This window comes from Schistocerca cancellata, chromosome 4 (genome assembly GCF_023864275.1).
Source record: "Schistocerca cancellata isolate TAMUIC-IGC-003103 chromosome 4, iqSchCanc2.1, whole genome shotgun sequence".
Classification (NCBI taxonomy): domain Eukaryota; kingdom Metazoa; phylum Arthropoda; class Insecta; order Orthoptera; family Acrididae; genus Schistocerca; species Schistocerca cancellata.
Genome location: NC_064629.1, coordinates 617,885,102 through 617,908,983, shown reverse-complemented (window position 1 = coordinate 617,908,983; position 23,882 = coordinate 617,885,102). Strand labels below are relative to the sequence as shown.

Here is a 23,882-nt window from a genome sequence, read left to right as displayed (position 1 = left end):
AGCTGGAGTCCGTTGTTCGAGTCCGGTACACAGGCCTTCCCCCACCGCCCCGCTCCGCTGGCCGACGCACAACACTGACACACACGGCCCATAGAGAAGAGAAACACTGGGACGCCACATCCGAGGTATCACCATCCGATTGACGACTTCGTTCTCAATAAATAAACGGGCCACCTCACGATGCGTGTCTCCAGTCAACTGGGTGAAACAGCGATACGAGATACACACTGCCAGGTGTAATCAGGCGCCGCCGCCCACGCAGCAGAAGGCTTCGCAAACGACGCAGCTGCCGCTCTCCCAGCCAGAATAATCCAGTAAGGAAACCATTGTACAAATCTTTCAATAAAAGTTATCTTATGTAAAAATGCTGTTTCATTCTACCTCATACCCGCGCCAAGGAAAAACCCACCCTGCCCACATGTTGTTAAGAGAGAAAAAGTAATTCAGTTAGTGTTTTTCACCGTGACATAATGCTTTAGAATCAAATGCCCTTTGCAGTAATGCTCATCCTGACAATTGACTATCATCAAAAAAGGTTACCCAGTTACAGTATTCCACAGACATTTTGTAACCTCCCCCTCACTTATCGACCTTAATGACAGTGAAAAATTAAACCGCATGTACCTAATGGAAATTTGGGAAAAGCAATCGTCACCGAAGTTAATTTGTCGGTAAAGAGGGAGGAAAGGGTTACATCTAAATGAAAGGAAAACTGCAAATGAAACTGGTGGAAATTAAGTTTGAAAAGGGGTAAAGTTAATAGAGAAAGTAAATGTGCGGCCGTTACGTTAACAATTAACTAGCGGTAATTAGATATTTGAAATTTGGGGGAAATTACAGTCGCCAGTCCTAAGGACAATTACTATAGTAACTGAAAAAGAAAGGTTATTACACATATAATTAGCACTAGAAGCGTGGCAACTGAAGGTTGACACGTGTAGTGTGAAAACTGAAAGTTTGTCAGAAGTAATAAATTTCGCTACACTCTGACTTAATTTAGCAAAAGAATTAATAAAACCGAAAAATCCAAAGTTAATTTAGTGACTGAAGTTAATAGTGAGCTTTCTTTCTGAAGCACATCGAAATTCAGTAAAATACGGTTAGTCTTGGACTACCTCAACAATCATTTCAAAAGCTACTTGAATCTACGCAATTTAGAAATAAGAGATTTAACTTTGAACTTCAATTAAATGATTCTGAACAATTAACAATATTAAAATTTAGTACGTACCAAGCTGAGGCTAAAATACGGTAACAAAACTCGCACTCTTAATTTGTGCTTGTGTAATCTAAATATTGTAGCCAGCTATGAATACCTTAACTGAACTTTGAAATTAAAGCAGTCAAATCGAATGATGCTGGCGTTTGAATTTCAACGACACTCGGGTTCATTCCGGAAAAGGAAGGGACCCTGCTTGGTAATGCAATTGGGACAATGAGCAGCAAATGTTCATGCTACGTTGCTGTAATTTTGTGATTTGAACAGTTTGAAAAGCTGAGGTCTGCCATACAGTTCTAAAACTTTACGTGCTTCCAGTCTTCCTTGTTGGTTGATTGAAGGTTTAAAGCCGTCGATAGAGGAGGTGGCGACAGTCACTCATTGTCGGCCGTCGCTGTTGCAGAAGCTGGATGTTGGCGCGCCTTCTTCTCGACACGGTCACCAGGCGAAACGGGCTCTTGAGGTGCGCCAGCTAATGCTTTCCGTCCGCGACACCGTGTCAGAAACTATCATAGCAAGTCGAGCGCAATTACATACTGCCCAACCCCGAAAGCGCGGTAACTTGCGGGATCGTCACACAACACACCTGCTCCACTGCACTACCCCAGCCAGACTCCCTCTGCTCTGCCAGCGCTCCACGCGGCAGAGTTAACACTCTCAAAGATCGTAAACACTTTGGTTCTCCACACGACCTATCGATGTAATGGTTCGATAGCATAGTTTTCCCTAGGCCAGACCCAGCGCAAAAATACAAATAATCTTTACACAACAAACCAATTATACATCGACATAATGCATATATATAAACAAATAGTAAAACAATTAGAATATACAAACACACAGAAATGTTATATCTTCAGGTAACAAAATAAGGAAAAAAATTTGCAGTGCAATAGATGGAAATAGGAGGATATGCATTTCCGGCGTTACAATTTTCCTACTATGAATAACGCACTGTGTTCCAAGTGCGTTATTACACTACTTTCTGATTGGATGATCCGCTTAGAGCAGTCCTCCAAAAGTCGTCATACCAGCTATTACATACCCGTTTCACAAGAATATTATTTTAATTTGTTTTATTGTGTCAGATCTTAGTGCATTGTAAATACTCGTTGCTCACTATGAAGTAATGACGTCTTGCCCTATCTAGTGAAAGTGTATGACTATTACACAGCCTTGTTGAAGTCATGACAAGCTACTGATAACCACTTTACTCAGTGGAAGCTTTTGACACCTACACCATCTCGTATTCGCTTTAAATATCGTACTATTTTAGCAGGATTACTTACATGTGTTTCTATGAACCCTTGTGTAAGACAGATTTCGTATTCGCCTTGCAGTTCTCCTGTTGTAGCTCCTAACCTGGTCACCTAATTGTGTGCAGTTGATAGGGTGATATGGTTAGTGCGGTAGGTTATCCTGTCTAAGGTGTGGCTTAGATGGTCGAAGATGATTGTAATATCGTAACGTGTTCTTATATGAGTTCTAGGAGCTGCTGATAATCGCTCACTGCTGCACAGTAGCAGGTGTTTTTTCAATCTTGTACTTCATCTAACATCTTTTCCATATCTCCCGTGAAATTTAATACTCCGAACGTTCTTGTAGGATTTGGATTTTTATGTATGTGGGTGTAGTGAGTTCCATTTATGCCAGTTTACGGGTACTTGCAGAATGACATGCAGTGGCTATAAATGTAGGTAAGACCCCTTTTGCTTAAATATATTTATGGCTACTTGTACTATGGTGTGCGTTTATTCCTCCAATTATTGGTAGTCTCCTAAAGAGGTAGATTACAAATCCAGCTAATCAACTAGAGGAAAACTGTACAGGAGTTAAGACACTGGACAAGCATTCAAGAGAAGGAGTGATGGAATCCCTTTCCAGCTAATCAGCTATAGGTTTCCTGTGTTTCCCTTAAGTTACTTAAGGTGAATGCCCAGAAGATTCCTTTCAAAAGGACATGGTCGACATCCCTAGATATCGTTATCCAATCTGAACTTGCGCTGTATCTCTAATGACATCGTTTTCCACGGTACAATGAATTCTAATCATTCTTCCTCTATTTTACAAGTAGTTCGACTAGTTTGTCCACTCCCCACATTGGCCTAACACAGTCCTGCTGTAGTAGCAGATCTTGCTATACGGTCTGTGTGTGTGTGTGTGTGTGTGTTTCGAACCGGGGACCTAGATACGATGGAGAGGCTTTGTCCCGCCGTAGCCCTCAGTGGTTCACAACCCCACAACAGGTCACAGCAGTCCACTCACCCCACTGCCACCTCTCAGCGAACCTAGGGTTATTGTGCGGTTGGGCCCCCAGTGGACCCCCGCCGGGAACGTCTCATAACAGAAGAGTGTAATACCAAATGTTTGCGTGGTAGAGAAATTACAGTGTACGCGCACGTGGAGACATAATGTAACTGCGGGGGAATACAGGGAACCAGCCCGCATTCCCGAAGCAGATGGAAAACTGCCTTAAAAACCGTCCAGATGCTGGCCGGCACACCAGACCGCGACACTAATCCGCCGGGCTTCCCGCTCGGGAAGCAGCGCGTAAGACCGCGCGGCTAGTCGGGCGGACTTGCTATACGGTAGTCCACTGGAGGGTTTGTTTTGCTTTCTAGCAGTTGGTATTAACAGTAATTTTTGTGTTACGTTTGCCAGATGTCGAGATCACATCTTTCTTTTTGCTCCACGAGCCATATTACGGGGCATGGAGAAGGATAATATTCGCTCATTTAGTGCGTATTATGGATGTTTTTACCATTGGCTATCTGACTTTAGAATACTATCTTCCCAGATATTTTTGTCATTTAGTAGAACTATTGCGCCTGACAGTGAAATTTTATGGTTCAAAACGTGGTCGTAAAAGCCTTCGTTCCAAATATCAAACTCTGATTGTACCTACTTCTGAACTGATGCAACTGTTGCCGTCGAGCCTTCAGCTCCAGAAAATAAACTTCTGAATTCTATCGTAGTATTTCTAGATGTTCAGTTTATACTTTTAGTGTTATACGTTCGTTACCAATTTATCCATAAAATAACTCATAAGGAGGATGCTTTGTTGCATTTCGTGACTTGGTGTGCTATTCAAAAGTGTCGTATGGCCCCCAGCAGTTCCTGATCTTTCTCGACACATGGTCGTAACTACTCTGTTCAGGTGCTGTGTGTCTTTTCTAAGGAACCATTTGTCTGCAGCCAGTGAATACTTTTCTGGATGTTGTCAATCTAGAGGAGTTTATCCACCCTGTCGTGATCAGCACACTAATTGCCGAGGATATTAGTATGTATTCCATAGCACAGTATTATCCTTTCTACTAATATGACGATGACAGTCTGCATCTTGCTGTCGTATTTCATCAGAGCATCCTAGAATTTAAGAATTTAGCGATTTAACCATTCACTATCGAGAAGGGTCTTACGATATCGATATTCCATCGTCAAAGATGCGTTTCGGTATCTTGGTGAGTTCGAGTAGCATCTTTATGCTAGTAGTTTGTTCAATTGGTTTACTGGAAAAGGAAGGAACATTAGTGTGTAACGTCCCATCGACAATGGGGATTTTAGAAATGAATTACAAGCTCGGATCACGAAAGGATGGTGAAGGACATCGGCTGTGCCCTTTTCAAGGGCACATCCCGGCATTTACGAAAAGCCTAAATCTGGATGGCCGGATGGGGATTTAAACCGTCGTCCGCCCGAGTGAGGGTCTAGTGTGTTAACCACTGTTATTCACAGGTGATGACCTATCTGGTCTCAAGATACATCTTTTTAATGTCGATGTTTTTGATGCTGACTGAGCGATTTGTCTAGACGCTTACGACGAAAAATCTAGATGACCAAGCTCCTTCGACACTCTTACTCTGTTGCACTACTCAATTCCTGCACAATGAGTCAGCTACTTTCAGTATGCGAGTTGATACTTGTACTTTTTCTGTTTAAATGTGTTTCATAAGCCAGAACGAATGATTAATAACGTTATGGAGTCACTAAAGGGACTCTTGGTCAGTTCTCATCATGAACTTCCATACGAATACGAAAAATTCTAAGTACTTAGTGGCGCAGTGAGTTGTAACTCTCTTTCTGTGCAATTACACGGTCCATTCACATTAACGTGACCACCACGTATGTTCGACGTCAACGTGCAGTAACCACCACAGACGGCAGGCAGCAGCACTAGCAGTGAAGGGTATATAAAGCACGTCGGCTGGCGCGGGTGGGGGTGGGGCGGGGGGGAGGGGGAGGACGCTGAACACAGTGCTGTCGCTGTTGTAATGCGAAAACGGAGCGATTTATCTGACGTCCAAAAGGGCATTATCATTGGCTTCCGGGCCAAGGGAGATTTCCGGAACGGCTAAGTTTATAAATTGCCGGTCTCGGAAACTGACATACGGCCAGGAGAGCGGTGTGCTGACCACATGCCCCTCCATATCTGCATCCAGTGACGCCTGTGGGTTGCGGATGACACGGCGGCCGGTCGGTACCGTTGGGCTTTCATGGCCTGTTCGGGAGGGGTTTTTCTAAGTTTATAAATTATATGCGTGCTGTAGTGGTTGAAGTATACCATGCATGGCGAAATGGCGCTATCCACAACCGTCGCCGAGGCAAGTGTTTGCACCCCGAGGCATAGATGTCAGGGGTGAAAGCCGGAAGCGGGGATGTGTACGGACGAATAGACAAGGAACTGTTGAGCAACTGACCACCCAGATGAGTCAAGGAACTACTAACAGAATCTGCTCGACGACCGCTCAGCGAACTTTGCTGCGTATGGGTCTCCGCAGGAGGCGTCTGGTTCATGCACCTATGCTGACTGCTGTTCATCGGTGACGTACGCTGGAATTTGCACGCCAGTACCGTAACTGGACGTCCACTGACTGGCAACAGGTGGCCTTTTCAAATGACAGGTGACCTTTGGCGTGTTCGGCGTGAAACGTTTCAAAGCAAACAATCGCCGGAAAGGTCCAGGTCGGAGGAAGGAGCGTTATGGTGTGGGGAATGATTTCGTGGAATTCCCTGGTTGATCTTGGCATTCTGGAAGGCATAGTGGATCAGTACAAGTATGTATCTATCCTTGGAAACCCTGTCCGACCCTACATGCAGTTAATTTTTCTTTCGGCACGATAGCATCCACCAGCAGGACAATACAACGTGTCGACAACATGGCGGATAACGCAGTGCGCCTGTGTAAAATACGTGACAAAAAGTGTTTGTGCTGTTACAAAAAAGAATAAAGGCCAAGAAAAAAAACAAGGAGAGGAGAATGCCAGCAGCAGCATCCAAACTACTGTCGATATTTTACCACTGTAGAAACTGAAGATATATGTAATTTGCCAGCTGAAGATGGATGCAAACCCGAAATGCATATTGGCATAAATAAAACGCATTAAAAAAAGTGGCTGGTCACTGTATTTTTATAATAAAATATCACTAATAGATCAGTTACCGAATGATCAAATGAAACACTTTTCAGTAGATGACATTTCACATTAATGGTCAGGACAGTGAAAAAGGAGCCTGTCGTGCATCAAAAAAGGATCGAAAATTTTCATTTTACTTTCAAATAGTGGTGCTTCGTAAATTAATAGAGCTAGATTGTTGGTATTATCAAATAAGACCGTCAGCGACATCAACAGTGATGTTCACATTGTTATCCAATTGGCTCATACCTTCTCATGAATGATGATCCAAGTGTAAAAGTGCTCAAGACACTGAACTTGTATTTGAGAGGAGCCAGGCTATTCTCCATTAGTGTCAACACGGTTCCCCTAACAGTAATGGTTCCCTCAGGAAGGCTACAACCGATTTTCTGTCACATCCTGTTCTAATTTAACTACTGCTGCGTCGCTAGTAACCTCGCCGTCAATGGGACTTTAGATCATTATATTCCAACTTTCCTCTAAAATTTATTCTTTCTGTGCCTGAAGACGATCAGTGAGTCATACTGTGAAATCCACCACAATATATTTTAATATTCTTGTGACTATTTTATAGTTCTTCAGAAACAAAAGTATTACAAATCTTATACCGTCGTCTATTTAGGAAAACCCTTGGCATTCGCCTGTCCGGACAGTACTTGGGAATGGTTTAAACTGCGACTATGTACCATGCACTCTTCATCATACGGTGCACTGTGACTTCAGATGTATAAATACTGATGAGGATGATATATAGGATGATTTAGATAAACTGTTAACCTCGGATATTTGCTGAACCGTTTAAGATATCGAAATTCTGTTTTCACACAAACGAATTGCAAAACAGTCCTCCATAAATGTACAGTCTCTTTTCATAGCTATTTTAATTACAGAGATGTAGGACTAAACTTTGGTTTTTCCACTGCTAGTATTGTAGTTCTAGAGAAGACGAATTTAAAGGCATTTTACTCTTTTGAACCTGATTACTAGTTTTGGAGTAATTACATTATTTAGAACTTAGAATTTATCCGTTTTTGATCTTGAAACCGATTGCTGCAGAAAGTTCGTGATTTCATATCCAAATAAGGATATATTTGTAAGTCATGTCGAATAAAGAGGAAACAGAGCATTGCACCGCCACGGTACCGGTATGAATGAGTTGCGGTACAGAAGAATTGTAGCCTTAATCTAAAATTGTTTTCATTTCGAAATAAATTCGTTTTCTGGAATTTCCGCTTATCGCCTCCACGACCGATCCAGACTTCCATATGTCATGCAATCACAACCGTTACATTCGCACAAACCGTGATTCCCGCACATTGAGACAAACATTATATTGTCATTTTAGCCTATCAAGGCATGTCTACATCGCTGAAGGTTATTGTGTCTATTGCGCAGATATAGACATTGTATAAACACAGACACTGCAACCATCAAGAAACTGGTTATGTTGATAATAAACTTGTGAAAGTGGTGTATCATTGGTATGATACTGCCTAACTGTCAAGGAAGTGTAATACGAGCGCATGCTGAAAAGTGATGCCTCAGAATTTTTTATGTCAAAACTATTAAATATTTTTAAATAAATCAAACGTTATTAACGTTGTATATCTTTATTCCTCACGTCTGCCTGTTTGCAACATTCTGCCGCTAGAGAACTACGAATTGTAGCACGTAACTGGACGGTGTGTAACGTAATGTCAGTGTGTCAGAGACAGCGTGCTCTAATCGTGTTTCGAATTCGAAGAGTTCGCAAATGGAGCAGCCGCTCCTTCAACATGAGAATGCCACACCACAGACGAGCGCTGCGACATCTGCAACAATTCGACACCTTGGGTTCACTATCAGCGATCATCCTACATGCCTACGACTCTGCCTCATCCGATACTCATATGTTTCCAAAACTTAAAAAACACCTTCGTGGACTTCACTTTGATAGTAATGAAGCAGAGAAAGCGTAAGTGAGGTTGTGGCTCCGTCAAAAAAGTCAAAGATTCAACGATGACGGCACCAACAAACTGGCCTCTCATTGGGAGAAATGTGTTCGTCGCCAGGGTGACTAAGTTGAGAAACATGTAGGCATGAGGAATAATGATGCAGAATGTTAATAGTTTTTACCCAAAAATTCGGAGGCAATACTTTTCAGCACGCCCTCCTAGTTAAGGTACTTGGCTCGTAATCCGAAGAACGGTGTTCAAACCACAGTTCGACTTGGTCTCAAGTCTCTTGTAATCTCAGAGTCTACAGGACATTAAACTTTGACATCTTTTCATGTTTCGTGGTTCAAATGGCTCTGAGCACTATGGGACTTAACTTCTGAGGTTATCAGTCGCCTAGAACTTAGAACTACTTAAACCTAACTAACCTAAGGACATCACACACATCCATGCCCGAGGCAGGATTCGAACCTGCGACCGTAGCGGTCGCGCGGTTCCAGACTGTAGCGCCTATAACCGCTCGGCCACTCCGGCCGGCTTTCATGTTGAATACTAGTACTTCCTACAGATCGTGATCAGGACAATATACATTTTATATGCGAATTCCATTGTCCACTGTACATCCCTGTGAAACTAGAGGCAGTAAATATAACAATGGAATCATAATAGAGTTAAGGGTTTGTAGGATTTCCACTTACGGTAAACGGAACCACATCCGGGAAATAAATTGATGATTTCACGACTCATCCGCCAGAGGGAGTAACATTATCGGGTGTGCGTTGTAAGCTATCTCGATTCTGCTGAACACGCCCGCAACAGTCCCGGGAAGAGTGGTCGTGACGTCAACCGCGTGCCGCTATATCTGCAGCGGGGATAGCCCTGTCTGCACAGTCTGCGTGTCGGCGTGCTACTGCCATGGTGAGTCGCTGCAACCGCAGCCACTAACTTCCTTCGTCTGACTTTGTCTTATTCGCAAGACTGTATACTTCTGAATGCATTCTTTGAGAGTGGAGCGTTGTTTGCTGATCTGTCGATAGTGTATATCTCTTTCATTTAATTTTTACAATGGGCCTTCGTAGAACTAAATTCAACTTTGTGTGGAGTAATTGCCAAACAGTCCCATTAATAGGAAATGGATTGGAGACGTCAATTGTCTTTGAATTTAGGATACAATACCGCGTGTCATTTTATGTATTGCTTATATAAACAGCAAAATAATCGATTTTGTAACTAAGAGTGTCCAGTAGTAGATGGAGATCTTGATGGAAAAGTGTGAAAGAATAGAAGGCAAAGATTGGCAAGGCTACCTCCGTAAGCACTGGTATACAATCTTTTCCTTAGCTTTGTTGCTAGAGGTGTGGACGCTGCATCAAATATATGTCAATCTAAGCCGCTACTGTGACATACTGAAATTGCTTATCTAAGCGTTGTGCTGTGTCTGGAATGAACTTTCGTATCAAATAAAACTGTTTGGGGCTTACACATCCCTAGTTATCAAGAACAGCTGTTTTCTTTTGGAAAGATAATTGTGTTTCAGTGCCAGTCCATCATGTCGGTATAGCTTGTCATTGTTGTTGGATGCAGGAACTGAACCACTACCGTTTAATAAACAATTTTCTCGAAATATTCCCAAATTATGGCTAAGTTATTATCTATGATTTCCGTCAGGGATAGACGGTTTGCATACCGAGCCACAGAATCTCTGTGAACGATGAAGAAGAAGATGAGAGGAGCTGAAATTTGAAGCTTGGATCATGGTTCAACACGTAGCTTAATTTGTGTTTCATATGGTAGGGCATTATCACAGTGACTCAGCACCAGTACCGATATAAAACACACGAAAGTAGTTCCCTTTCTGTATGAGTACAGTACGCCGTGCAAACAAAGGGATGCAAAAATATATACAAGAAGACATTTCGAAACTCCCAGGAGTGTATAGTTTGCTGCAGAAAGACAGAGCAAGCTGTGCCTTCTAATATTACAGTTCCACAATGATTATTGTTTTGGTCTGAAATACCGCAAGGAAGACTTAAACATTTGTTAACAAAATATGTTTATTTTCAAGGCCATATTCTTTCTTTCGTTTAGTGTCAGTGCTTCCTTTCTTCAGCTGTCTAACAACCTACCAAAACAGTACAATATAAAATAACAATTTAAAATTTCATGGACAAATTCTGTTTCGAGACGTTGTAGTGTTATCGCTGATCTCTGTAGGTCATAGGGGTATCTTGTACTGTGCCAATAGCACTTGCAGTTCGTCGTTTTAGCGTACCTTCGTTACAAATATGATATTCCATCATTTACCTAGAATGCTGTTTCTTGTAAGAATGAGTCAAACCCCTACATTGGTTTCTGCGAATGCTGAAAAGACGATGTTCTCCGCATCTACTTATAAAATACTTATTGTAGTTTGATATCTGCTGATTTGAGCTAACATGCCATTTTCAAGTGAGTATGTCGTAGCATGTTACTGCGTCGTATATGGCTATCTTAGATCTTATATGGTACAGGCTCTACCAGTCTATTGTCTCCAGTTAAACGTCCAAGGTCATAATACAGTCAAACTGCGCAGTCGAAAATGTACGTTTGCAGACAGTATTCTGCCACCTGTGAGACTGCTTGCAGGCATTATTACTGATATGGTTTAGACTACGTATTGTCTGCCATACGCATCACCACAAACAATACGTCAACACATTACAAACTGCTCAGTTGAAAACTACATGTTAATCGAAATCGGTTAATCGCACACTGTAATAAACATTTTACAGCCCTAAATCTTCTTTTAAGCAATTATGAGGGCTACGGAACTAAATCTCGAGAAATAGTTTTTATTTTTATGAGTTCCCAATGAGAATTTTACTTCATGATGATAGCTTCCAAGTCAATGACCAGACACTGTACGTTCGTTTCTCAGTTCGCCGTCAGATTTGTAAGTGGAGTCAGTTACTTTGAGATTGCCTTTCTTAGAAACTTCAATACCTCGAATATTACAAAAGAGATTAATAAATACTGCTAATAATTACCTGGAAACGTTAAATGACGCCAGAAATGGATGAAGAAGAGTACTTGACGTTAAATTTAGCGGAGCTATACGATAAACATCGCAACAGTGCTGTGGCGTGTAATTGAAGGCCAAGTAGGATGCGCTCTCAGGCGAGAAATGACGCAGCACCTTGCCCTTTGTGTGCGATAGCAAGAAGGAGACGTGCTTCCTGAAAGCGAGCCCGGTTCTCTGCAGCCAGTTTCAGTCTACAAAGCACTGCCAGTGTATAGGTGCTAATGAAACTGTGGTACAAAACTCTAACGACAAAATACACAGCCTTGAATCATTCGTGCGTAACAAGTTGGTGACACAGAATTTATGTGATAATTATATGTTATATGTTTATGGTCTTATATCATCTGTAGAAATACTTTTACGTTATTTTCTTGCTTATCATTAATGGTCCACCTCCGTAGCTGAGTGGTGTTCGTTGATGACAGCCATACGGAGGACCAAGGTTCGAATCCTTGTACTGCCGGACGCTTCTCCTTGGTGGGAGGACTGGGAAGGGGTGCCATTTGTAGAATTACTTGACCGAGAAGTAGTCGGACCAGGTCTGCTAACTCGTCAACAACCGGGAGAGCGGTGTGGTGACTCCCATCCATCCATACCGTATCCACATGACGCCATTCATTGATGGATGGCACGGCAGTCGGTCGCGCCCTGTTACCCTGTCTGTGGCCAGAACGGCAGTGTTACTCTACTACTTAGTAGAAGATTATTCGTGCCAACGGCCTCGCCGAAGTCGTAACACCGGTTCCCGTCAGGCCACTGAAGTTAATCGCTGTTCAGCGTGGATGGGTGACCGTCCGGTCTGCCGAGCACTGTTGGCAAGCGGTGTCTACTCAGCCCTTGTGAGTCAAATTGAGGAGCTTCTTGATGGAGAAGTGGCGACTCCGGTCACGAAAACTGACAACGGCAGGGAGAGCGGTGTGCTGACCACATGCCCCTCCATATCGGCATCCAGGACGCCAGTGGTTGAGGATGGCACGGCGGCCGGTCAGTACCGTTGGGCTTTCCGAGGCCTGTTCGGACGGAGTAGATTATTTGATTCTTTTAACATCCTCAGTAAATAGAAATTACCGAAATGCACCGTAGAAAGTGTGTTCAGAACGGTACTACACAGGTCTAAAGAATATCTGGGAGACGATAGTTAAATGCCAGTCACTCTTATGAAATGTGGAGTATTTGGTGTAGATGGGGCGAATTTGCTGCTATTTGGCATGATATCCATTAGTGGAGATGTGCTCTGGGCGTGTGTGTGTGTGTGTGTGTGTGTGTGTGTGTGTGTGTGTGTGTGTATGACTTTGTGTGGTAGAGGAAGGGGGGGAGAGGAGGCCCGTTGTTTTGCCTATACTATTATCCAAAGGTTTTTCTCAGTTGCCTTAGTCCTTATTCATAATTCTACACCAAACAACTTTGAAACGACTCCGCAAATTAAGAAAGTTGTTTAATTTAAGGTTATAAGATCATGTATTGTTTCAGACACAAAGCGGAACATAACCCTAAACACGTCGTTGGTTTGCAAGCAAAATCGTGACTGTCAGTGCCTTATTACAGAGAAATCTATCATTACTAATATTATGTAGTCATGGAATGAAATTAGTCAACATCGCCGCAATCAGAGTGTATTTCAAAAAAGGAAAATGAGGAAACCGATAAACAAGTCGACCATGAACGCCCCAAACAGCGATACAGGATTGACATCGGACATCGGATATGAACCAACTCCACTTATGTCTCTATCCGTTGTTCTCAGAGAGAATACTGGAAGTCTTGTAGTGTCCAAGGAAGGGACGTACGGCCGTCCATGCGTGGACCGTTTATCATGTGTGACACGGTTATGCGTGGAGATCTTTTTGCCTTCTCGCATCTTCGGGTGGAGTAGTGTTCTATATGTTACAAGTGATCTGTTTAGTCTGGTAGTGCTATCTCGAAAACTGATTCCCACAGTCGGTATTGTAGTAATCCTCAAACATGATTGTTTATGATTTCCTCCCTATGTCTATTTGCAGTTACTGTATCACAGGTGAGTGTGTTGCACAGTCAGCACCTTGAACTACTAAATCTTAACTTGATATCAGAAGCTTTCATTATTTTGGTTGGATTATAACGTGTCTAGGTCCCAATCTGGTCAGGCCGTGTTGAAAACCCATGCAATATGAAGAAAAGAAATGGCTTTCGTCTGTGAAGCGGATCGTTGTAAATCCCGCCTAATGTGATTCAGGTGACTAGTCTCTATCTACTGATGACCTGCAACATAAAGCGGTTTCAAAAAGTAAATTAAGAACCACATTTGCCTATAGTGGTCATCAAAATGACAACCAAAACGGTTTTCAGAATTCGGTTTGCTAGACTAAATCGATTGCTAGAGGACCAATTCACGAACAATAGTCATCAAAAGTGAGTCTTACCTCCCTCATCCTCTATTGCAAATTCTCGAATCGTCCCCCATCAACCGAAGCATCTTCTGCAGATTGTTACCGTAAGTGAACTATGTAACCAATAGGCACATATACCAACACAAATCATGGATCCAATATTGTCCAGTACTAATTACGACTGATTTCACTCACCTGTTCACTACAAAGTCTAACTAAAGCGTAGAGTAATTACGCTGTACCGTCTACAGATTCTTGCTTGCTTTCGTTAACCAGAACTTAAATCTAGGTATTGGCGTCTAATAGAGGACTGTGTGTTGATCGACACAACAGTACAGTTGTGCTCTCTGCCGAAAAATTATGACGTTTCAATGTGGGAAAATAAGATGATCTTCATTCTAATGGTCAGTGGTAATCATATGGTAGAGTAAAAGTGATTTTCCTAGCATACAATGCAAGAACTCTCTCCCCACTATCCCCTCTCCCGTCTCTCTCGCCCTGCCTCCCCCCCCCCCCACCTCTCTCTCTCTCTCTCTCTCTCTCTCTCTCTCTCTCTCTCTCTCTCTCTTCCCCCCATATATGAAGACCCCTTAGAAAGCGGACCAGTTGAGAGAAAAATGTCAAAGATTGTCAAGGTTGGATGGCATGTTTATTGATTTGTCTCCACTGTAAATGGAATAGTGACTTTTACAGCAATGTGAGCGAACTGTACTGTTGGGTCTTGCTAGACCTGTTTCATATGCCTCTGATTTTTCGCAGTTGAAACTGAAAGCGGTGCTATTGCTGACGCTGGTGGGAGTGGCAATGTCGCAGTACCAGTCGTTCTACGCAGGGAACGGGTGGCCACCCCAGCCGGCGGCCTCTGACGACGGCATCGGCAACCGTGTTGGTGAAGCTCCCGGAAAAGCTCAATCGCCCGACGATCTGATAGCGTCTCGAGTTGGCGCATGGCCAGAGGAGCGACAGCCATTTTGGAAACTTAACTGGTAAGCGTCACTTTCCTCATTCTACATTAGCATCACTTCGCTGCAACAGTTATCTAAATTTCTTCATATACATAGACATCTGTATTCCGGTGTTGGCGTGGGGCACTTACTGCTACTCAAATATAACAGAATAATTTTCCTGTAGTATTTACGAAAGGTAAGGGCGAAGAAAGATCGTCGACATACTTTCGTACATACCGGAATGTCTGCAATTTGAACCTCGAGATCAATACGTGAAATATGAGTTGGAGAAAGTGGTATTGAAAATATGCGCTTTTGGGATTTTGGAGTTAAGCTGTAGGCAATGCACATCGCTTTTCTAATAATGTCTCCCAGTGGTTTTCCTGAGCATTTGTGTGATACGCACGCACTGACCAAGCCAGTGTCCAATGGCACAATTAATCTCTCAATTTTCTCTATCTGCTCCAGTAATCCAATAGTGAACAGTAAGTCTTATCATATGTCCTTAAAGTATTCTAGACGCTGATATTGCTTCCTCATTAGGAACAACATTATGAGCTCTATTAGCTAGGAGGAATTTGTTCAATTATCAACTGATATGTGTAGGGAGATTAATATGTTCGGTCTACGTTAGTATCCTGGCATACTCTCCATTTTATGACGAGAAATGCCATCATCAAATTGCCGTCAGAGGTCGTGCACTGGGTATGAGGTCAAAGCCTATTTTCGGAGTTAGTGGAAAGTTCCACTAATGAACCAAACACGGCACCATTATATGCATGCTTTATACATTGCTGAAATAGACTTATTAGGTCTACTCTGTAATACTCGCACCTTCCGATAGTTTGTTTACACTGCTATATAGTACATTGAGTCAATTTACCTGAGTACGACAAAAGAGAGATGTTGCGTTGTGTTGCAGCCCTAACAAAGGCACTAAGTCAGACCTTCTGTATTCATGTCTCATAGGGGCTCATGTACGCCCTGTTGCCTTATGAGACGCAGGAGTAATAGTTCCAGCATTAAATGCAATGGTCACTATATCTTTTCAGTTGCTTTCGATACTCGTTGCTAGTTGTCACTGTTTGCGGACAAAGATTTTGTCTACCATTATAACGCTTTCAACTGTGAATTCTAATATTTTCAATCCATTATTTTCCACTCAGACGAGGCACCATGGATCAGTGTATGTTGAGCGTCAGCACAGCTTTGGAAGCAGAATGCTTTATCCGCTTACCACCAACAATTGCACAGAAATCATATTAAGTTTGGACTGGGACAGTACAGTGACGAGTAACTGCATTATAGATAGCTCCTATGTTGGAACGAGAGCTCTCTGTCACTATGGTGACCGGAAGAGTTGGTCGAGTCATACGACTGCGATGTCATCATACCTAGTTGTTGCTCGATATTGGCGCATTCTCTTGCGACCAGGTAGCATGTACCCCACCCTTGAGGTCGTGCAGAGATTGGGATTTCACGTGCCACGGCAGAGTACTGCCACAGCCAGTTAGCTGCTGTGGGTTACATCTTGTATAATTGTAACAGCTATAGTGCAGAAAATCGCTCGACGGTTCATTGCAGGAATCAGTGTCATTACAGTTCATATTTATGCATCCATCCAGTATGTAACCTTCCTAAATCATGATCTTTGGCCAACGTGAGCCTGTCACCTGTTTCTAATGACCACATCGTAGACGGAACATTAAATTCCAGTTTTACTTTTGCGAGACACATTTCGCAAAAGTTAAGCATGCTAAATCATAGTTTCATTCCATCCTTTCTTCCTTCCTTTTTGCCTTCCATCCTACATGAAGAGAAACTGCTTCATTCAGAAAGGCTGTTGCGTTTCCAATTTCATTAATCTTGTTGAGATTCATCTACTGTTGTTAGCTGTTACATTAACGTGCATGTGTTTGCATGTTTCAGTGCATGAAATAAAACTCGCAATCGAACAATGGACTCTTGTAAGACAGAAAAATGCGTGAAGAGAAACTTTTGCATTTTTAGTTCCACAAATCTTGTTCAGATATTTTCATCCACTCTTGTTACCTATTGCATAAACGTGTATACGTTTGCATGTAAACTTATAACACACAGTCCTGCTGAGAACGCTACCAGGCAGTTGATCGACTTGGAACTTATATTGACACTTACTAAGTTATTTAGTTTCCGTATTAACGTTTTTAACTTTGCTGGAAAGGCGCAACATCAGACAAACATATAAAGTCTCCACGAAAACTAATTTTGTATCTCTTGTCTTAACGAAGTAGCTTATTTCTGAAATAATTTTAAATTAATTTTTGTTGTCTGAAACAATTAATGTTGTAGAGAATTCAAATCTCCGGTAGGCTTTTCAACCGAACGCAAGAAACGTTTACTCAGACATGCAGTGGTTGATTCTCCTCGCTCTTCCTTGTGCATATCAGCTCTTAATCTGTCTCTAATGACATGTATGTTGAACGGTCATTACACATTAAAACTCGTCCTTTCTATTTTGTTTGCAGCTGCATTAAAATCATTGCACATTGTACAATGGTCCAAGATAGTTGCTGCTTCACCCATCTATCTTGGACGATATTGACGTTAGATGTCGTCTTACATCAGCGATACGCCATCATGCATATATCACATTCCCCATCCATGGACAATAGATAAATTCTGAGGCCAATTAGATGGGGACACAGTTGTATTAACTTTCTAACTATTTCCTTCTAACTGAGCTGCGTCTCCTAACCACACATTCGAAATTACCTACCAAACTGCTTGTTTTCGGACCCCTGTTTACTGGAACGTTTTTTCTTCTATTCTTGTATATTTTTAAGCTTTTATGACATCCCCTTGTGTATTTGTTGGTAATTCTGCAGCCTTGTCCAAGTCATGGACTATCTGGATCACAAAATCCTACTTAGAAAACTAAACTGTTATGGCATTAATGGCATCACTCCTGCACAGATAGAAACTTATCACATAACAGGAAGCAGAGAGTCTCTTTAACAAGCTGTTTTTTAGGTCTGAAATAACCACATAATGGGAAAACGTAACATGTGCAGTGCCATAGGTATCGGTACTGGGCCCACTCTTCTTTCTAACCTACATAAATGATCTTCTGCGGACATTAAAGGTCAGTTAAAAACTATGATGACACAAGCATACGAATCGAGGATACAAATTCAAACCTAAGAGACACAGCTCAGATGATAACTGAACAAACCTATATCTTTTTCACAGCTAATAGTATGTCTTAATCTCACAAAGACTCGTATTATGCAATTTCAAACAAGCAATAAGGACCTTTAAGCAACGGAAGAAGACATTAATGGCTATACACTGAATGACCAGAGTGTGAAAAAATCCTTGGGGTCCAGCTGGATAACAAGTTAAAATGGAGTCAACACATGGATAAATTAGTCAAGAGTTCCTCAGTTTCATCTGAACTATGATATACACAGTTACAACGCAAAAGTGAAAAATAATTTTGATGCAGGCTTTGTCTCCTTGTCCACGGTTCAGAATAGATTTATTTGATCTAGTGATAAAATAATCAACACGCTTCCGTCTAACGTAAAGCAAGACGTTGGAAATCCATACCATTTCGGAAGAAAGTTGAAAAAATACGTCATTAGCCATTCTTTTCCACAAATTATCCGGATACCTACATTCAGGAATTGAAAAGTTCTGTTAGGTACATGGCAAGTAGCAACGTTTGTTATAAGGCCGATATGTACTATAGACAGGTCTTAGTATCTGTAGATGAAACAAAGTATTTTATTTGAAAAATGACACTGTAATCAGGTAAATATCATGCTACTAATAGCAGATAAACAGCGGCTATATAGTAAAATTGAGCAGGCAGCAGCTTTTATGAAAGTCATTATGAATAAATCCGCTCCAGCTGTAATTGAAAAATCCTATATTTGGATAAAATCATACATACGACCCGGGTTTCAGGTGCTACAAATAAGCAAGGGAATCTAAGTGGGACACTAAATAAAATTAATTAATATTAAAAGGGTCCATGCAAATGTGAACATCAGGCAGCCGTGTTGTTTCCTATGATTTCTTCGGTTGTCCCTCCCGCCCTCGGAATTAGCTCTGGCGGTGGCCACTGTATGAGGTGTATGTGAACTGAAGCGTCTCATTGCGGTTCACACAGCAGTTTGTTGACCGGCCTTGCTGGGCGTCCACGACTTTTGGCGGGCTTGCAACTTGTTTAGTAAACTACTTTAGAAGTTCAAAAATTGGCATCCTACGGCATTTATGCCTTCATTTTACTTAAGGGGGGTACGACGTCAAACGGGTCGACTTGGAGCAGGAGAGGCATCACAGGACATTTTAATTTCCCGTGTCTATACTTCTACAAATAAATTCATAAAACTTCGTCAGCATCTTCAGGAAGGATTCACGACTCACACTCATTGCAGTGGAAGTTCAAAAACATAAAAAAATTATTTTTTTTACGTGCGAAATTTCATCATTTTTTTCACTTACTAATGGCTGCATTTGTTGCTATAGGTACACTTTTCTTCATAAGTTAGAGAGATTCTTCTATGGATTTTGCACAGCATACATACCACACTCAGAGGTGTATGAAACTCTAGAATTTATTTAATTTATGAAAAAAAGGAATGAACTGTAATATTTTAAACTTCATGTTTAGAAAAAAACACAAATTTTTTAATTAATTACCTCAATTTTTACCACAGGTTTTAATAGACCTGGAAAATTGTAGAGATTCATACACCTTTGAGTATGGTTTGTATGCTGTGCAAAGTTCATCGAATAATCTCTCTTTCTTATGAAGAAAAGTGTACCTATAGCAACAAATGCAGCCATTAGTAAGTGAAAAAATGATGAAATTTCAAATGTAAAAAAAAATTATGTCGTTATGTTTTCGAACTTCCACTGCTATGCGGGTGAATTCTGAATCCTTCCTGGCCATGCTGACAAAGTTTTATGAATTTATTTGTAAAAGTATAGACAGTGGAAACTAAAATGTTCTGTGGTGCCTCTCCTGCTCCAAGTCGGCCCGTTTGACGTCCTACCTCCCTTAAGCCCATGCCACATGTCTAGCCGTTCGCAGTTGATTCGTAGGTTACATTCGTTTGGGAGGTTTATTTGTTGATTCACTCCTGTTTCTCCCGATTAGGCCCCGTTTACCCGGTGTGGTACAGCTTGACTCTGGTCTCATCATGTCTCACACGCACGGGGTCTCGCATGCTACTTGATAAATTTGCTGGATTTTTTACGTGACTGACACGATTTTCTCATACGCAACCAGGGCATGACCTAATGTTCACATCTGAATGAACTCTTTTAACTTTAATTAATTTTATATGGTATCCGTCTTAGTTTCCCCTGTTTTTATAGCACCTGAAGATGGGATTCACATCCTAAAACCTGGGCCGTGTGTACGATTTTATGCAAATAAAGGCTTTATCAATTACAACTGAAATGATTTCGTTCATCACGAAAAATTATACCATTAGTTGTGGATGTATTTTCTCAAAATGGCAGCTGTCTTACTGTTGTTGTTGTTGTTGTTGTTGTTGTTGTGGTCTTCAGTCCTGACACTGGTTTGATGCAGTTCTCCGTGCTACTCTATCCTGTGCAAGCTGCTTCATCTCCCAGTACGTACTGCAGCCTACAGCCTTCTGAATCTGCCTAGTGTATTCATCTCTTGGTATCCCTCTACGATTTTTACCCTCCACGCTGCCCTCCAATGCTAAATTTGTGATCCCTTGATGCCTCAGAACATGTGCTACCAACTGGTCCCTTCTTCTTGTCAAGTTGTGCCACAAACTCCTCTTCTCCCCAGTTCTATTCAATACCTCCTGATTAGTTATGTGATCTACCCATCTAATCTTCAGCATTCTTCTGTAGCACCACATTTCGAAAGCTTCTATTCTCTTCTTGTCCAAACTATTTATCGTCCATGTTTCACTTCCATACATGGCTACACACCATACAAATACTTTCAGAAACGACTTCCTGACACTTAAATCAATACTTGATGTTAACAAATTTCTCTTCTTCAGAAACGCTTTCCTTGCCATTGCCAGTCTACATTTTATATCCTCTCTACTTCGACCATCATCAGTTATTTTGCTCCCCAAATAGCAAAACTCCTTTACTACTTTAAGTGTCTCATTTCCTAATGTAATTCCCTCAGCATCACCCGACTTAATTCGACTACATTCCATTATCCTCCTCTTGCTTTTGTTGATGTTCATCTTCTATCCTCCTTTCAAGACACTCTCCATTCCGTTCAACTGCTCTTCCAAGTCCTTTGCTGTCTCTGACAGAATTACTATGTCATCGGCGAACCTTAAAGTATTTATTTCTTTTCCATGGATTTTAATACCTACTCCGAATTCTTCTTTTGTTTCCTTTATTGCTTGCTCAATATACAGATTGAATAACATCGGGGAGAGGCTACAACCCTGTCTCACTCCGTTCCCAACCACTGCTTCCCTTTCATGTCCCTCGACTCGTATAACTGCCATCTGGTTTCTGTACAAATTGGAAATAGCCTTTCGCTCCCTGTATTTTACCCCTGCTACCTTCAGAATTTGAAAGAGGGTATTCCAGTCAACACTGTCAAAAGCTTTCTCTAAGTCTACAAATGCTAGAAATGTAGGTTTGCCGTTTCTTAATCTATCTTCTAAGATAAGTTGTAGGGGCTGTCTTACTAATTTACTCGATTAAATTTAGGTGGAATAAGTGTGAACAGCGTTAAGCAGTACTGCATAATGATAGTTTATTGTTAATACAGAATACAGATTGTTTTCTTATGTTAGGGTATACCTTTATTCATTCCACATCCCTGAAGCTTTCCCTTCTTAATGGAGTCTACGGATCACGCTGAATGAATGAACTCTTTGAGAATATAAAAGATTTTTGTGATATTAATAGTTAACCTGTTTGAGAGTAAACGATATATGTGCCTGCTTAACTGTATTTGGGTTTCTTGTTCAGGCTTTTGGCACTAGGTGAAGGGAAGAAGGTTTCGCATATAAAAGAAATCTGTTGTGAACGCCTATGAGTTTAATGTTTTAATTTCACTTTTTTCATGTGTTGTCGCAGGGATCAGATCCAGAAGCACATCGGGCGACCGCAGCCAGAGCCGCAGCGCAAGTCCGCGGCTCCGGCGCAGCAGCAGGTCGGCCGTCCCTGAGTCCTCACTCGCCAGTAGCACTCAGCATTCCACAGCATGCGCCCATTTCCCATACCGAATAAACGGCGTCGGGCTCTAACAATCTTATTCATCCATATAGACTGTTTACCAAAGTTTAACTCAATCACTTCATGCAAATGTCAGGTTGGCACCATTATATACGCCAGGGCCAACATTCTTCAACTTTTTTGTATCTAACTTGCGTTGTGATCCATCTCTAAAGACTTCCCTGTCGACGAGACATTGAATTGTCATCTCTCCTCATTAACTCGTTCCCCATTATACATTATTTACACGCAGTATTATATTTGCAATGTAGAGCTCGTTTGCTTTACACCAGGTTGTGCTTAAAATGTTTTGTTATTTCATGGAGAATGTCAATAAAAGTGGTGTTGTAATTTGTCTATTACTTTCATTGTACGATTACCTCGGTGTTGATATCCTGCAGCTGATAGCTGAATTGCGAGATAAAATGCGTTGTGGGAGGCTCATGCCTCGTCCTCTCGCATTCATCAAAATTAAGTACATGACGCTGCGAAAAGGAGAAGAGAAGCAATGTACACACTTAGCTACATATTACATTCCAGTCTGTAAATGAGAAACATTTACTTTAGAGATAGCCGGCCGTTGTGGCCGAGCGGTTCTAGGCGCTTCAGTCTGGAACCGCGCGACCACTACGGTCGCAGGTTCGAATCCTGCCTCGGGCATGCATGTGTGTGATGTCCTTAGGTTAGTTAGGTTTAAGTAGTTCTAAGTTCTAGGGGACTGATGACCTCACATGTTAAGTCCCATAGTGCTCAGAGCCATTTGAACCATTTTACTTTAGAGATACATAAATTCTTTTAATTCATGACACTTAATGAAGCTGTCACGATATTTCTACTGGCTGTCGTCAGAGATTACACATATTAACAATTTAAACAGTTTTAATACTTTCTGTATTTGTCAACAAACAAAAGAGTTTAATGTACTCTTAGGTTCTGCACATTCTCTTTACGCTCTATTAAAACAATCATTACCCATTCCAATCACACTACAATCTTCCATGTTCAGTGTCACTTTTACTTAGGTTTAAAAATAAAATCCTAAGTTTTATAACGATTGCTTTTGTCAGTCACTGTAACTTCGAAGAAAGAGCCACGCTACGATGGGTCATACACAGTGGCTCATGGAAGTACTGAAACCATGCAACAAAAAGGGAAGGGAGGAAGAAACATTTACTCAGTTAAGACATCTATAAAAACGTGTCGTAATAAAGTTCGTCTTCTCAATAAAAAAATCTTTACAGAAAAATATAGTTTTAATTATCTTTCGAATGTTCCTTTGCTACCTGTCAGACACTGGATATACATAAGCAGACAAAAGTTTCAGTAGGAACATGGTTAATCAATTTTTTAGCTAAACAGCTTTTGTGAAAAATATGAAAGTTTGTGTATTTATGAACTTTATTGTTTGCTTCAAGCTGATTTCAAGTACTGATAACGAAGTTATTGAATTCATCAGTGCCTTGTAAAGGTGATGTAATGCGTAACTAGCATACAGAGATACTTGCAAATAATGTTGAATGGACCAAAATTATAATTCTTCCCATGTCAACAGATTATTCTATCGCTACATAGTGAAGAAATTTAATACCCGACGCCGAAAATTACAATTTGTAAATGTTCTGCTTGTATTTGTTTTATTCTGTTTACCGGTTTTCGGTTATCGAAATATTTAGCTCTCTTGCTGTCTGTTACGCTGACATTTATTTGCGACTACATT

At 41.3% G+C, this 23,882-nt stretch overlaps 2 protein-coding genes across 2 annotated transcripts in view; both read left to right on the top strand.

Moving 5' to 3' along the window:
* The window catches only part of LOC126183311 (activating signal cointegrator 1 complex subunit 2 homolog), a 110,231-nt gene that overhangs the window by 27,333 nt on the left and 59,016 nt on the right, over positions 1–23,882 (top strand). The window lies entirely within an intron of this gene.
* On the top strand, positions 9,379–22,520 carry LOC126183312 (uncharacterized). Its single transcript, XM_049925163.1, has 3 exons — positions 9,379–9,485; positions 14,754–14,980; positions 22,028–22,520. The coding sequence occupies exons 1-3, from the start codon at positions 9,483–9,485 to the stop codon at positions 22,116–22,118; spliced, it is 321 nt and encodes a 106-aa protein (XP_049781120.1). The 5' UTR covers positions 9,379–9,482; the 3' UTR covers positions 22,119–22,520.